General features: G+C 34.3%; 1 protein-coding gene across 3 annotated transcripts in view; it reads left to right on the forward strand.

The window, feature by feature from the left end:
- Positions 1-13,182, forward strand: part of LOC127866100 (cAMP-dependent protein kinase regulatory subunit-like) — a 156,405-nt gene that overhangs the window by 100,839 nt on the left and 42,384 nt on the right. Inside the window, exon 1 of one of the 3 annotated variants that reach the window (XM_052406501.1) lies at positions 3,565-4,220. The exons of the other annotated variants lie outside the window; for them this stretch is intronic. Coding sequence (XP_052262461.1) covers positions 3,924-4,220 — 297 coding nt within the window. The 5' untranslated portion in view covers positions 3,565-3,923. Of the gene's footprint in view, positions 1-3,564; positions 4,221-13,182 lie in introns of those variants that run through there. 3 annotated transcript variants of the gene reach the window in all.

Consider the following 13,182-nt stretch of genomic DNA (forward strand, 5'->3'; position numbering starts at 1 on the left):
TGCACTCATTTTTCATCAATTACATATGTTTTAAAAAACTATTGTTTCATGCTTCTTATGGTACCAGTTTTTTGTCAGAAAATTAATTACATCATTTTAAAATGCGCTACCCCTTGCTGCCAAAAAATTCATAAAAAATAAAATTTTCAAAGAAATCCTTTAAAACAAAAAGAAAATGCCTTCTTAAACCTTAAATACTATTCCTGCAAGCATTTTACATCGATTATTTATGTTTGAAAAAATCATTGGTTCATGCTATTCATGGTCAAAGGTCAAAAAAAAAATCAAAGCGGTGCAGAAGGGGACATAGTGTTTCCAACAAACACATTTCTTGTTTGTTTACCTATAAAGTTCTATCCTTTTGAAACTTCAACTGATGTTTTATATCATCAAGGGCCAGAACGCCATTGAGAGTGAAGAAAATTTGTCCAACTTAATGTTGAAGAGGAGCCATTTGAAGTTTTAATTTTACATTTCTTCTTGTTTATGCGATGAATTTCCCATTTTGGGTCTGTTTGTTTAAAACTTACTCAGATTGTTCATACTATCAAGGGCTTGAGCCCTATTGATTCCAGCCAGTAGAGCGATTCAGGCCTTCATGGGCCTCTTGTTAGTCTCCATTAGCAGTCTCATTTTATGTGATACATATCAAGAAAACAAACCTCAGATGTTATACATTAAACTTATTTTTGCCAGAAGGCTTAAGTGTTTTATGCTACAATTGTTCTGTTGTCAATTTTAAACTATTATCCAGGTTACAATGTTTGCATTCTTCAATAAATCCATTTGCAACAGCTGCTCAGGGCTTTTAAATGTTATCAAATATAAATACAGCAATACATGTATTTATTATATCCCCAGAAACGAAGTTTAGGGGAGTATATAGGAGTGAGCTTTTCTGTCGGTCGGTCTGTCTGTATTAAGTGTCCGCTCTCTAATTCAAGTTGTTTTCATCCGATCTTCACCAAACTTGGTCAGATGTTGTATCTAGACAATGTCTAGGCCAAGTTCGAACATGGGTCATGGCAGGTCAAAAACTAGGTCACGGGATCACTTAGTGCGTTTTAAACATTGAGCATGGTATCCGCTCTCTAATTCAAGTAGTTTTCATTCGATCTTAACCAAACTTGGTCAGAAGTTTTATGATCTCTACGCCAAGTTTGAATATGGGCCATGCTGAGCCAAAAACTAGGTCACGGGGTGCGTTATTTAACATTAAGCATGATGTCCGCTCTCTAATTCAAGTAGTTTTCATCCGATCTTCACCATACTTGGTCAGAAGTTGTTTCTAGATGATGTGTAGGTCAAGTTCGAACATGGGCCATGCCGGGTCAAAAACAAGGTCATTGGGTCACTTAGCGCATGTTAAACATTGAGCATGTTGTGGGCTGTTTTTTGTGAAGACAACATGCAAAATATTCAATGCGGCATGTGGGAGTATTCGTCACATTTGTGACAAAGCTCTAGTTTGTAAGGCTTTAATTGTAAACAATAGTATAAATGTCAAGTAAGTATATGGATTATGATCACAATTTATGTATATTCGTTTATGCAACTTTATATATCTCCTATTCAGACATTGATATAACGTTATTTTGAGTGATGGAAAGCCTACAATTCTAGTAAATATTATGGCAGGTACATTGCTCCCATTTGAAATAACTTCTCTATATATTTCCTAAATCTCATGGCAACTTCATGTGAGGTTATCTACTTTCAGGTAATTCATGTATAGAGTATTAACAACTGGCATATTTTATATGTCCCCCACCACTATAGTGGGGGACATATTGTTTTTGCCCTGTCTGTTGGCTTGTTTGTTGGTTTGTTTGTAACGGTTTGTTGGTTTGCATCAAACTTTAACATTGGCCATAACTTTTTCAATATTGAAGATAGCAATTTGATATTTGGCATGCATGTGTATCTCATGGAGCTGCACATTGTGAGTGGTGAAAGGTCAAGGTCACCCTTCGAGGTCAAAAGTCAATTATATGGGTCAAAATCACTCATTTAATGTACACTTTTGCAATATTGAAGATAGCAACTTGATATTTGGCATGCATGTGTATCTCATGGAGCTGCACATTGTGAGTGGTGAAAGGTCAAGGTCACCCTTCAAGGTCAAAAGTCATTTATATGGGTCAAAATTACTCAGATTATGTACACTTTTGCAATATTGAAGATAGCAACTTGATATTTGGCATGCATGTGTATCTCATGGAGCTGCACATTTTGAGTGGTGAAAGGTCAAGGTCATCCTTTAAGGTCGAAGGTCAAATATATGGGGACATAGCGTTTCACAAACACATCGCTTGTTTTAATAAAGCCTTAACAAAAACTTGAATGTTTCCACCTACCTGTCCCACCCTAACTTGTTGTAAGCTTTTTTGTTTGCAGGTTGAGTTTTTTATCACTTTGGCTTTATTTGACCATATTCAGAACTGGTCAATTAACCCTCCATTATGTTTGCGATTTTGTTTGGTACATTTGGTGATATTAATTGCTTTATCAACGAAAACACAACAAAGAATGTTAAACTGAGATTGGAAAGATTTCAACATGCCATTGCACATTCTTATAAAAATTTAATATTAGAGCCATATGACAATCAGAGAATTGATGACAATCAGAGAATTGTATGAAAATTACATTATCAGCCCATGTTGGCCATCTAAATTCAGCACCACACTGTGTATGTAAATACAATACATCATTCATAGACTCACTTGAGCTGTTTTATAGATGTTCAAAGTCACATAAATACTCAAAATCAACAAATATGAATATTTCGCTAAATAAAGTTAACCCATAGAAAATCAGTGTTCCTGATAGCAATAGCCAACATTTCAACACTTGATGTGAGTCAGTTGATGGGCTTTTAACAATGCAATGACCACACATCTGCCTCATTGTGACTTGTGCTGCTGAAAATTTCACCAAACACAAGCATTTTCTCTTTTAATTTCACAATTGTGTATTTGGTATGTGGTGTGTTTTTAATGCAGTGGGTTTTAACCTAGGTTTGATGGATTTTATCATCAATCCAAAGCTATAAGATAGTAATAGTTTGTTATGCTTTTAATAGATAATTTGAAAAATATATGTATTTATAACTCTCATAGCCTTTAGGATACGCTGTAGAGTTGGGAAACATACATGGTCCAGTGGTATTGCTTTACCTTTTGCTATCAAAGGTTCCTTTTAGGTCATTCTAATTTTTCTTAAAATTGTAAGTTTGTTAATTATTCTATCAATTTTAGTTTCGTAAGCAAAACATTCAATGACATTTTACAAATACAGAAAAATCTGTGAAAAAGTTCCTCTTTCAACTTTTACAATCATCTATGCTATGAAAGTCACTTAAACACTTATACTATCCTAAAGACTGTGTTATGAAAATGTCCCAATGTTGCTTAAGTTGTAAATTATGCTATTTTGGTTGCGCTCTGGTTAGCAGTGCTGTACTGTTGCTGCATGTTAATTAGTGTGAGGTGTACTACTGACAGTGGATTGAAAGCTTGGGTTTAAATCTCTACCTCGTCCTTGTACCATTGTTGTCAGCAACAGTTGGCTGTGTATGTAGTGAGGAGAGTTAGGTTGAGTATCTTATTTTGCTGGTTTGTATTGGAAGCCAAGAACCAGCTGTGATAGTGAGACAAAATCCTAGTGTTCATATTGGAAACTGGGAAAGAGGCATACATACATTGGCAGGTGATGTGGTGGAATATCTGGAAATGTGTGCATTCTTTCTTTAGTTTGTTTTCATTTCGGATTTTCTAGATTTTATATAGCTCTCAGGCTGTTTGGTGTGAAATATTGGGTGTAAATTATTACTTTGGATTCTAGATTGAGAATATATTTTTATGTGTTCTCTCTTGATTGTGTGGCATAATTTTCTTGAGGAATTACATATCTAAACAAAGATGGGAAATAAGTTGAGAAAGCTCAAACTTGGAGGGGAACCGAAAAATACCCAAGATTCAATGGGTGAAGATGGTAAATACAAGGCCACAGCTGATGATGTGGTATCAAATAACAAAGATTCTGCAGCAGGGAAACCAGACATAAGTAAAGGGGACAAGCAAGGGTTGGATAATGAGGGGTTAGCTTATGAAGGGCCCATTCCAGTTGTGACAGTGAATGTAGAGGAAGTAGGGGCTGTAGATCAAGGGCCAGAGGAAGGGGACCAGGGGGAGAGGACTGAAGAAGATTCAGGCCAGGTAATGTCAGAATCAGTAATGCAATTTTTGTAAAATGTCTAGCAGCATCAGAAGAATATGGTAGGTTACGGCAACATTATGTTCTTATGGTGTTTATGTCAACCACCGGTCATCAATTTAAGTAGCTAAAGAAACTTCAGCATACAGTTTATATAGTATTGACAGACCTGTACGCTGAAGCTAACTCCGTATCGAAAGTCAACCAGAGTCGTAACATATTTATGTCACGCTATAAATCAAAGAAAGCTCATTTTCTTGGATACATTTCTACATATATTGGTGAATGAATATAAATTACTGCATCGAGAATATTTTAAGGTTCAAATGTTTCAAATGCATCTTACAATAGATGAAAATAACTCTCATCAGTCTTAAATTCACAATTTTGACGCCATTGTCGCTTTGTCACGTGACGAGTTTTCATTTGGATACTTTCGGATCGACCTTGACATTTTACGCTGAAATTGTAAACATTACTTTCGTTTTCTGAAATCTTTTATTTGTGATTAACAACTTACGTCTGGTGGATTATAAGACTGATTTCATTGTGAATCAGGTAGTTTTATACAATATTTACTTTGACTTTGTATTGACACTACAATTTGTTTACAAAATAAGCCAGAATAATTAAAATACCGGGAAAAGTCATTCTGAATTTGAAGACACTTGAGCACATGGTTTGTTACTAAAAATAGAAAAAACGTCATATGACCGTGAAATCTCGGGAGATTCGCATTTCAAGAAAGTCTGTCACATTGCTGTTTTTCTCGATATGTAAGAGCAGAATAGATACATTTTAAATGTTTAAGATAGTATTTTGTGAAAGAATATATCAGATAAATGTGAAAAATGTCAATCTTTCCAATCAAGTGGTTGATTTGGGCCAACAACTGCATTTAAAAGCTGTTTTGGACCGGTCTTAGTTAACTGTCAACTTTTCGGGAATTTCTGGTTGACTTTCCTAATGGGGTTGGTCCATAACTATAAAGTCGCGCCAGTCAAAAATCATAAAAAGCGACATTTAAAGTTATGGTAGCCAGAACTACAATTTAAGATGATTTATTTGAGGCACTATTCAGATTTATGCTGTTACATTGCTTGCTTAGTGACATTTACTGCTGCTAGTAAGTGCAATTTGTAGCTCCTGGTGTTAATATGTGCCTGTTTCTCCCACAGTTGAATGGAATAACAGGGTGATCATGTAAATCCCAATTCATTTCCAAGCACAGATAAAAAATGTCTACAATCTAAGCCGGATCTAGGCAAAACAATAATACAATTTATAAACTGCATTCCTCTTGCCAAGATGCAGCCAAGTGATATGTCTTGGTTACCTGTTGATTATGATGATGTGGTATCAAATAACAAAGATTCTGCAGCAGGGAAACCAGACATAAGTAAAGGGGACAAGCAAGGGTTGGATAATGAGGGGTTAGCTTATGAAGGGCCCATTCCAGTTGTGACAGTGAATGTAGAGGAAGTAGGGGCTGTAGATCAAGGGCCAGAGGAAGGGGACCAGGGGGAGAGGACTGAAGAAGATTCAGGCCAGGTAATGTCAGAATCAGTAATGCAATTTTTGTAAAATGTCTAGCAGCATCAGAAGAATATGGTAGGTTACGGCAACATTATGTTCTTATGGTGTTTATGTCAACCACCGGTCATCAATTTAAGTAGCTAAAGAAACTTCAGCATACAGTTTATATAGTATTGACAGACCTGTACGCTGAAGCTAACTCCGTATCGAAAGTCAACCAGAGTCGTAACATATTTATGTCACGCTATAAATCAAAGAAAGCTCATTTTCTTGGATACATTTCTACATATATTGGTGAATGAATATAAATTACTGCATCGAGGAATATTTTAAGGTTCAAATGTTTCAAATGCATCTTACAATAGATGAAAATAACTCTCATCAGTCTTAAATTCACAATTTTGACGCCATTGTCGCTTTGTCACGTGACGAGTTTTCATTTGGATACTTTCGGATCGACCTTGACATTTTACGCTGAAATTGTAAACATTACTTTCGTTTTCTGAAATCTTTTATTTGTGATTAACAACTTACGTCTGGTGGATTATAAGACTGATTTCATTGTGAATCAGGTAGTTTTATACAATATTTACTTTGACTTTGTATTGACACTACAATTTGTTTACAAAATAAGCCAGAATAATTAAAATACCGGGAAAAGTCATTCTGAATTTGAAGACACTTGAGCACATGGTTTGTTACTAAAAATAGAAAAAACGTCATATGACCGTGAAATCTCGGGAGATTCGCATTTCAAGAAAGTCTGTCACATTGCTGTTTTTCTCGATATGTAAGAGCAGAATAGATACATTTTAAATGTTTAAGATAGTATTTTGTGAAAGAATATATCAGATAAATGTGAAAAATGTCAATCTTTCCAATCAAGTGGTTGATTTGGGCCAACAACTGCATTTAAAAGCTGTTTTGGACCGGTCTTAGTTAACTGTCAACTTTTCGGGAATTTCTGGTTGACTTTCCTAATGGGGTTGGTCCATAACTATAAAGTCGCGCCAGTCAAAAATCATAAAAAGCGACATTTAAAGTTATGGTAGCCAGAACTACAATTTAAGATGATTTATTTGAGGCACTATTCAGATTTATGCTGTTACATTGCTTGCTTAGTGACATTTACTGCTGCTAGTAAGTGCAATTTGTAGCTCCTGGTGTTAATATATGCCTGTTTCTCCCACAGTTGAATGGAATAACAGGGTGATCATGTAAATCCCAATTCATTTCCAAGCACAGATAAAAAATGTCTACAATCTAAGCCGGATCTAGGCAAAACAATAATAAAATTTATAAACTGCATTCCTCTTGCCAAGATGCAGCCAAGTGATATGTCTTGGTTACCTGTTGATTACCTGAGTAGCCAATATTCACATTCTGAACCTTAGCTGGCCAGCTGATTGCCCTGAGGCAATAATGGTTTGCCTATTTTCCAGATCTGCCATTAGTTATAGATTCACTTAGGGTCTGTTTGTTGACAGTTGTAACATATATAATAAATATACCTAAACGAGTCCTGTCTTTATTATGCTCCTCCAAAAAAATTTGGGGAGAGCATATAGTCGCCGCTTCGTCTGTCAGTCCGTCTGTGTGTCCCTCCGTGCACAATTTTTGTCCGGGCTATTTCTCAGCAACTAATGACCGGAATTCAATGAAACTTTATGGGAAGCTTCACTACCAAGAGGAGATGTGCATATTATCAGGGGGTTTTGGTCGGATGATTTTTCACAGAGTTATGGCCCTTTGAAATTTTATATATAAAAATTCTTGTCCCCCCCCAACTACTGTGCCCTCAAGACGTTTCCTTTTATCTGAATATATAGTGCAATATTGTGACAAAAAAAAATTTGGGGAGCATCACCCGTCTCCGACGGTTTCTTGTTATATCTCTGTATTGCTAAATAAATGATCGAATAGCCTAATTAATTCCCTTGTGATGATTTTACAAGCAGTCATCAGTGGACAAATGACCTCATTGATATTTAAAAACTCACATTCCTTGACAGTGAACTTTTTTTCATTGAACACTTCTTTTTTCGGCGTAGCTGTTTAAGCCAGCTTTTCTCCTTCAACTGATTCGGCTTGAGGGATAGAACAGTTTCACACTCAACTCACGACATCAATCACACTCAACTCACGACATCAATACAGTTTGTGTGTGCCTCTTTACACTTAGAAGATTGTCAGCGCCATAGCATTTGTGCTTAAATGCTGTGTTCTCATATTTAGTTATTACTACTGTATTGGATTATGTGATAACGTATATTTTAGATAAATATTGTTGTTCGCTATCCTGATATTCATTTTGACCAAAATATGTTAACTTAAATTGTTTTCGAAACACCTAAAAAAACACGTAAAAGTATAAAGCTTTAAACAAACCGTCGTTCCAGCAGTGGAATCGTGACCTCACTTTAATGCATTGCATTCCATCTTGCAAGGTATAAAGTTCAGTTCGCGGTCATTACAAGACTTTATTATATAAACTCTATCGTGTTAACCCGGTGAACATGACCAGAAATATCTTTATCACAGATATTCGGCGATATAATTACAGTATGTCAATAAAAGATTTTTTTCAATAATTCCATGATAAGTACTAGTTTTGATTAATTTAATAAGAATTATTCCACCATAGCGACCAATTTATTAAGCATGAGCGCCATGATTCATGATACTATTAACAGTCGAATCAAACAACTATGTCCGAAAAACTACTACAACATGTCTGTTCAAAGAACGAGCGTATTAATATTTCAAATATATACGGTTGATTCGTGTGTGGCTATTGACTCGTATATTTTCATTTAATTTCCATTCTTCTTAAGTATTTCTGTTCTATATCTATAGATATATGGTCAACAATATCTAATAATGCAAAATAAGCCACGAAATCTGGTGCAACATAATTGATTTGCATGTGATGCTGCTAAGAACGGCGCAGAAAAAGGCATTTGCTGTCTCATTGATATAACTCTTTATCTTTCATCAACCACAACCACAATCAACGCCGTATATCTTTTTAAAAAGATATTTCTTGTAACATACTTATTAGAATAGACAGAACACGTTGTATTGCTGGCTTGCTCACATTTTTAATTAATAAATTAAGACTTATGATGACCAACACAAATGTTTTTTTCGCTACCTAACGGAAATTTCTATTTATTGCTTATGTTGGAACCAATTATTGTTGCGTTGTTGTTTTCAATGTCTTTATCCAAAGGTTACGTCACAGTAGCCCATAATATTTCGAAGCATCCATGATGGTACATTAAGCTTATGGTTTATTATAAAGAAAATGTTACATGTTTAATTACAATTATAAATATTTGTGTTTAACTGACATAACATACTTACATTAACCCTTGCTTAAATTTCAATTCAATTTTTTAACCTATTTAAGTATAAGATCAGAAGAAAACAGAATCCAAAACTTTTATTTCATAATTAAGTCAATAATTTAAGTTATTGACACATTAACACTTCGATAAATGTTGTTTTTTACACATTCAAGCTTTACAAAATGCTTACTTTTTGTGGTTCTGTAACAGTTTTGAAGCATTGAGTAAAAAAAGACTTGCAAATAAACAACATGCATCATTTGCTCGACTTTCGAAGAAACATGAGAGCTATACTACTCGGCCCCGCGTCTGCGTTGGTTTAATTTTTTTATAAAGTCTAATAACTTTTAACACTATCAAAGATAATTGACTCAAACTTGGAATACTTCTTTATGACAACAAGAATTGTGTAGGTCAAGGTGCATAACTCTGTCAGCATTATTTTTAGAGTTATGCCCCTTTTTAACCAGGTTTTCCGAAGGAAAAAACAGTTTATTAGATTGGCGAATGTCGGCGGGCGGGCTGGCGGGCGGGTGGAACAAGCTTGTCCAGGCCATAACTTTGTCGTTCATTGTGAGATTTTAAAATCATTTGGCACATTTGTTCACCATCATTAAACGGTGTTTCTCCGAAAGAATTATGTCGATATTTCCAAGGTCAAGGTCACACTTTGAGTTTAAAGGTCAAAAATTGCCATAAATGAGCTTGTCCAGGCATAACTATGTCGCACGAAAGAATTACGTCAATATCTTCAAGGTCAAGGTCACCACGACTAAAAATAGATTTATTTTGAAACAAAGGGGGTTAATTATAAACAATCAGTTCAGTTTGTCTCCCTTTATTAGACTTTTTTTTAAACATTGAAAACCTGGTTTTGTGACAATTTTGTCCCTTGTTATACTTACAATATTAAAAAATTTGGTTAATTTGTGGGTTTTGGTCCATTTTACTCCTAAAGTATCATAGCTATTGCTTTCAGACTTGGAACACTCGCTAACTATCATAAGGGGACTGTACAGGACAAGTTGGTTAAAGTTTTGCCATACCTTTTGCAATATTGAAGATAGCAACTTGATATTTGGCATGCATGTGTATCTCATGAAGCTGCACATTTTTTGAGTGGTGAAAGGTAAAGGTCATCCTTCAAGGTCAAAAGTCAAAAAATACCATCCAAGGGAAGTAAAAAGCTTTAAAAGGGAGATAATTTCTAAACCTGCCAAAAGATATATTGAAATATTATTTCAAAGCGGCGCAATAGGGGGCATTGTATTTCTGACAAACACATCTCTTGATATTATTTTATTTTTGAAAGACCGTCCAACCATCCCACCCAAGCTATTGCTATCAAACTTGAAATATAATCTTATTAGTTTGTTTTATGTCTTTACAAATGTTTAATAGATTGTGGAAAATATACCTGAACTCAAAATCATCTATAATGTACCACGTTCTTTAAAACATAAGCGATCAATATGTTTCAATTATGGTCCTCTTCCAGTAAGAATATGACTATATTACCTTGACATTATTGAATATGAACAATTTCCCCATGATGGTTTACATTATACTGTCAAGCACTCGAAAAGTCGAGCACGCTGTCTTCTGACAGCTCTTGTTTGTATGATGTTATTGTCATTTGATGAAATGGGTTTAACAGCTTAAAATCCCCCATTGGCCATCTTAATGTAAACATGCTAACAAAACATTGTCCTTCGTTTGAACTTATCTGCAGTCATTGTGAATAAGACTATAAAAGGTGACAATAAGTATCTGCTTGCAAATCGTTAGTGATTGTTTAATTAAAGTTTGAAGCCTTTCACTTAAGGTCAATAATTAGATCAATGTGTGTCTGACCCATTACAAATGGTTTCATACAAATCTAGTAAAATGATTGGAAATGAGTTTGGTGTCTTTACTGCGGTCTATATGTGATGTCTAATAATGGGACATCAACAAAATTGTTTCCTAATATTGAGTGTAAAACATGTTTTGATGATCTTGTTAGTCACAGCACATGTGCTTATTTTACTGTTTTAAAATGCATCGTTATGTATGTAAAGAACATTAATCACTTGAAGTTTGTTGTTCAAATTGCAACATAACTATATTATGTTAGCGGCATTGTGGGAACATCATGCATTATGTGTGTGTGTAAAATGTTTCCCAGACTACCCTGTGCAGTCAGCACAGGCTAATCAGGGACAACACTTTTTGCATAGACTGGATTTTTGTTTAGAACTTCCTTTAAACACAAAGTTTTATAAAAAAAGAAAGTGTCATCCAGGACTAGTCTATGCAGACTGCGCAGGCTTAACTGGGACATCACTCTAGGTCTATGCATTAAGCTTTGTTTGTCCAAAGCAAGGCTCATACACAAATATATTGTTGAAATTGGGGTTGTTGTTGAAGTATAAAATATATGAAATTGCTGTGCAAAAAGTACACTCGGTCCAATGAAAACAGGCAAATGAGATGAATTGATATCCCCTGCCATAACTAAAAAGTTTGTAACAGTGGGACGGACGGACGGACTGACATACAGAAATGTCAAAAGTATATCCCTTTGCCTATGGTGGAGAATAACAAGCTATATGGTGTACTTATGTTGGTCAAGGTGGCCTGTCACATAAATTCTTAACATTATTTACCAAAGCCCATATATTGCGTGTTTCATATTATATTCATCTTTATAATGGTTACTATGCTAGATTACTCTCATAACATTGAAGTTTTGTGGAAGATAATTGTTTTTTATCTTAGTAAGCTGTGAGTTCAATTTATGAACTTTGCAATATTGATTGTTAAGCTTTAATTATTACAGTTATCAAAAATGTTTAAGACTTGCTGTTTATATAATTGCAATAATTATAATGAAATTATGTTCGAAACTGTAGAATCGATTTTAAACTTAACAATGCACAAAAATAGGTTGAATATTTATAAAAATAACTTCAGGAAAGCCAATCTGTGTGTTACCATCTTGCATACAATAAAACATGCGTTATTACTTGCAGAAACAGAGAAAAATAACGATCAATGTTAACCCTTTATTGCTCTGTACAACAACTTTCTTTGTTGCAGCTTTTAATGTCATATTTTCTTAAGACTTTTTAAAAGCATGTGAATGTTGCCATGTGGTAACCCCTCCTTTAATGTGGGTCTGATAAGAAATCTAAACTGTGAAATAATTAAAAAAACCAGGTCATTAAAATAATAATGTTGTAATCTAGTTAATGTGTTTTATTTGAAAATTTATTTATTCTTAACATCTGATAATTATTATATTAATGTGTGCTTTTTAGATCATTAATTTCATGCAGGTTTCTCTGAACATGAATAGAACAAGAACATCTTTTAAAAACAATTTCATATCACACAATATTAAGAGAGGTTTTGTTTAAAGAATGCATAATTTTTTGTAACCATTCATTTTCTCCTGATTTGATACATGGACCTTTCGGTGTAATAAAGGAGAGGATTACAATAATTATTGATAGACTATTGAAAATGTACATTTGTATATTGTAGGTTTCTGATTCTTATGATCAGAAATAATTATACATGTATTTTCAACATACCATATTTATGATTCATACAGAAAATAAGATTTTGTAAATAAAAAAATATTGACATATAATTTATTGTCATACCACCAGATTCACAGTAGTTATTGTGTTTCTATAAAAAAATCAATTTAGGAAAATGTCCTTTATACATGTGTGCCCAGCCTATATGGATGCATTCTGACAGACATTTTCAACCATAGTGTAATTATGATCAATTCCATTATGTCTGTAAGGGTTTCAATCACAAATTTACGTCAATTCAGATATGATGTGCACCATGAATTGTCATGAATAGCCAACCGGATACCAGTCTTTCTGAACAGCATTAATGTTATTGTAATGTCTCATATTATAATGTGCACAGTATGAGGTGTGGGAATAAATCTGTGTTTAGATGCAAAACTACAAATTACTAAATTATCAATTCGAATTTGACAATCAATAACACAAGTGTCTTGTGTCTTGCTGTACAAGTTGCTAAATTGTTACTATAAATTAAAATATTTACTCAA

Source organism: Dreissena polymorpha, chromosome 2, assembly GCF_020536995.1.
Source record: "Dreissena polymorpha isolate Duluth1 chromosome 2, UMN_Dpol_1.0, whole genome shotgun sequence".
Lineage (NCBI taxonomy): Eukaryota > Metazoa > Mollusca > Bivalvia > Myida > Dreissenidae > Dreissena > Dreissena polymorpha.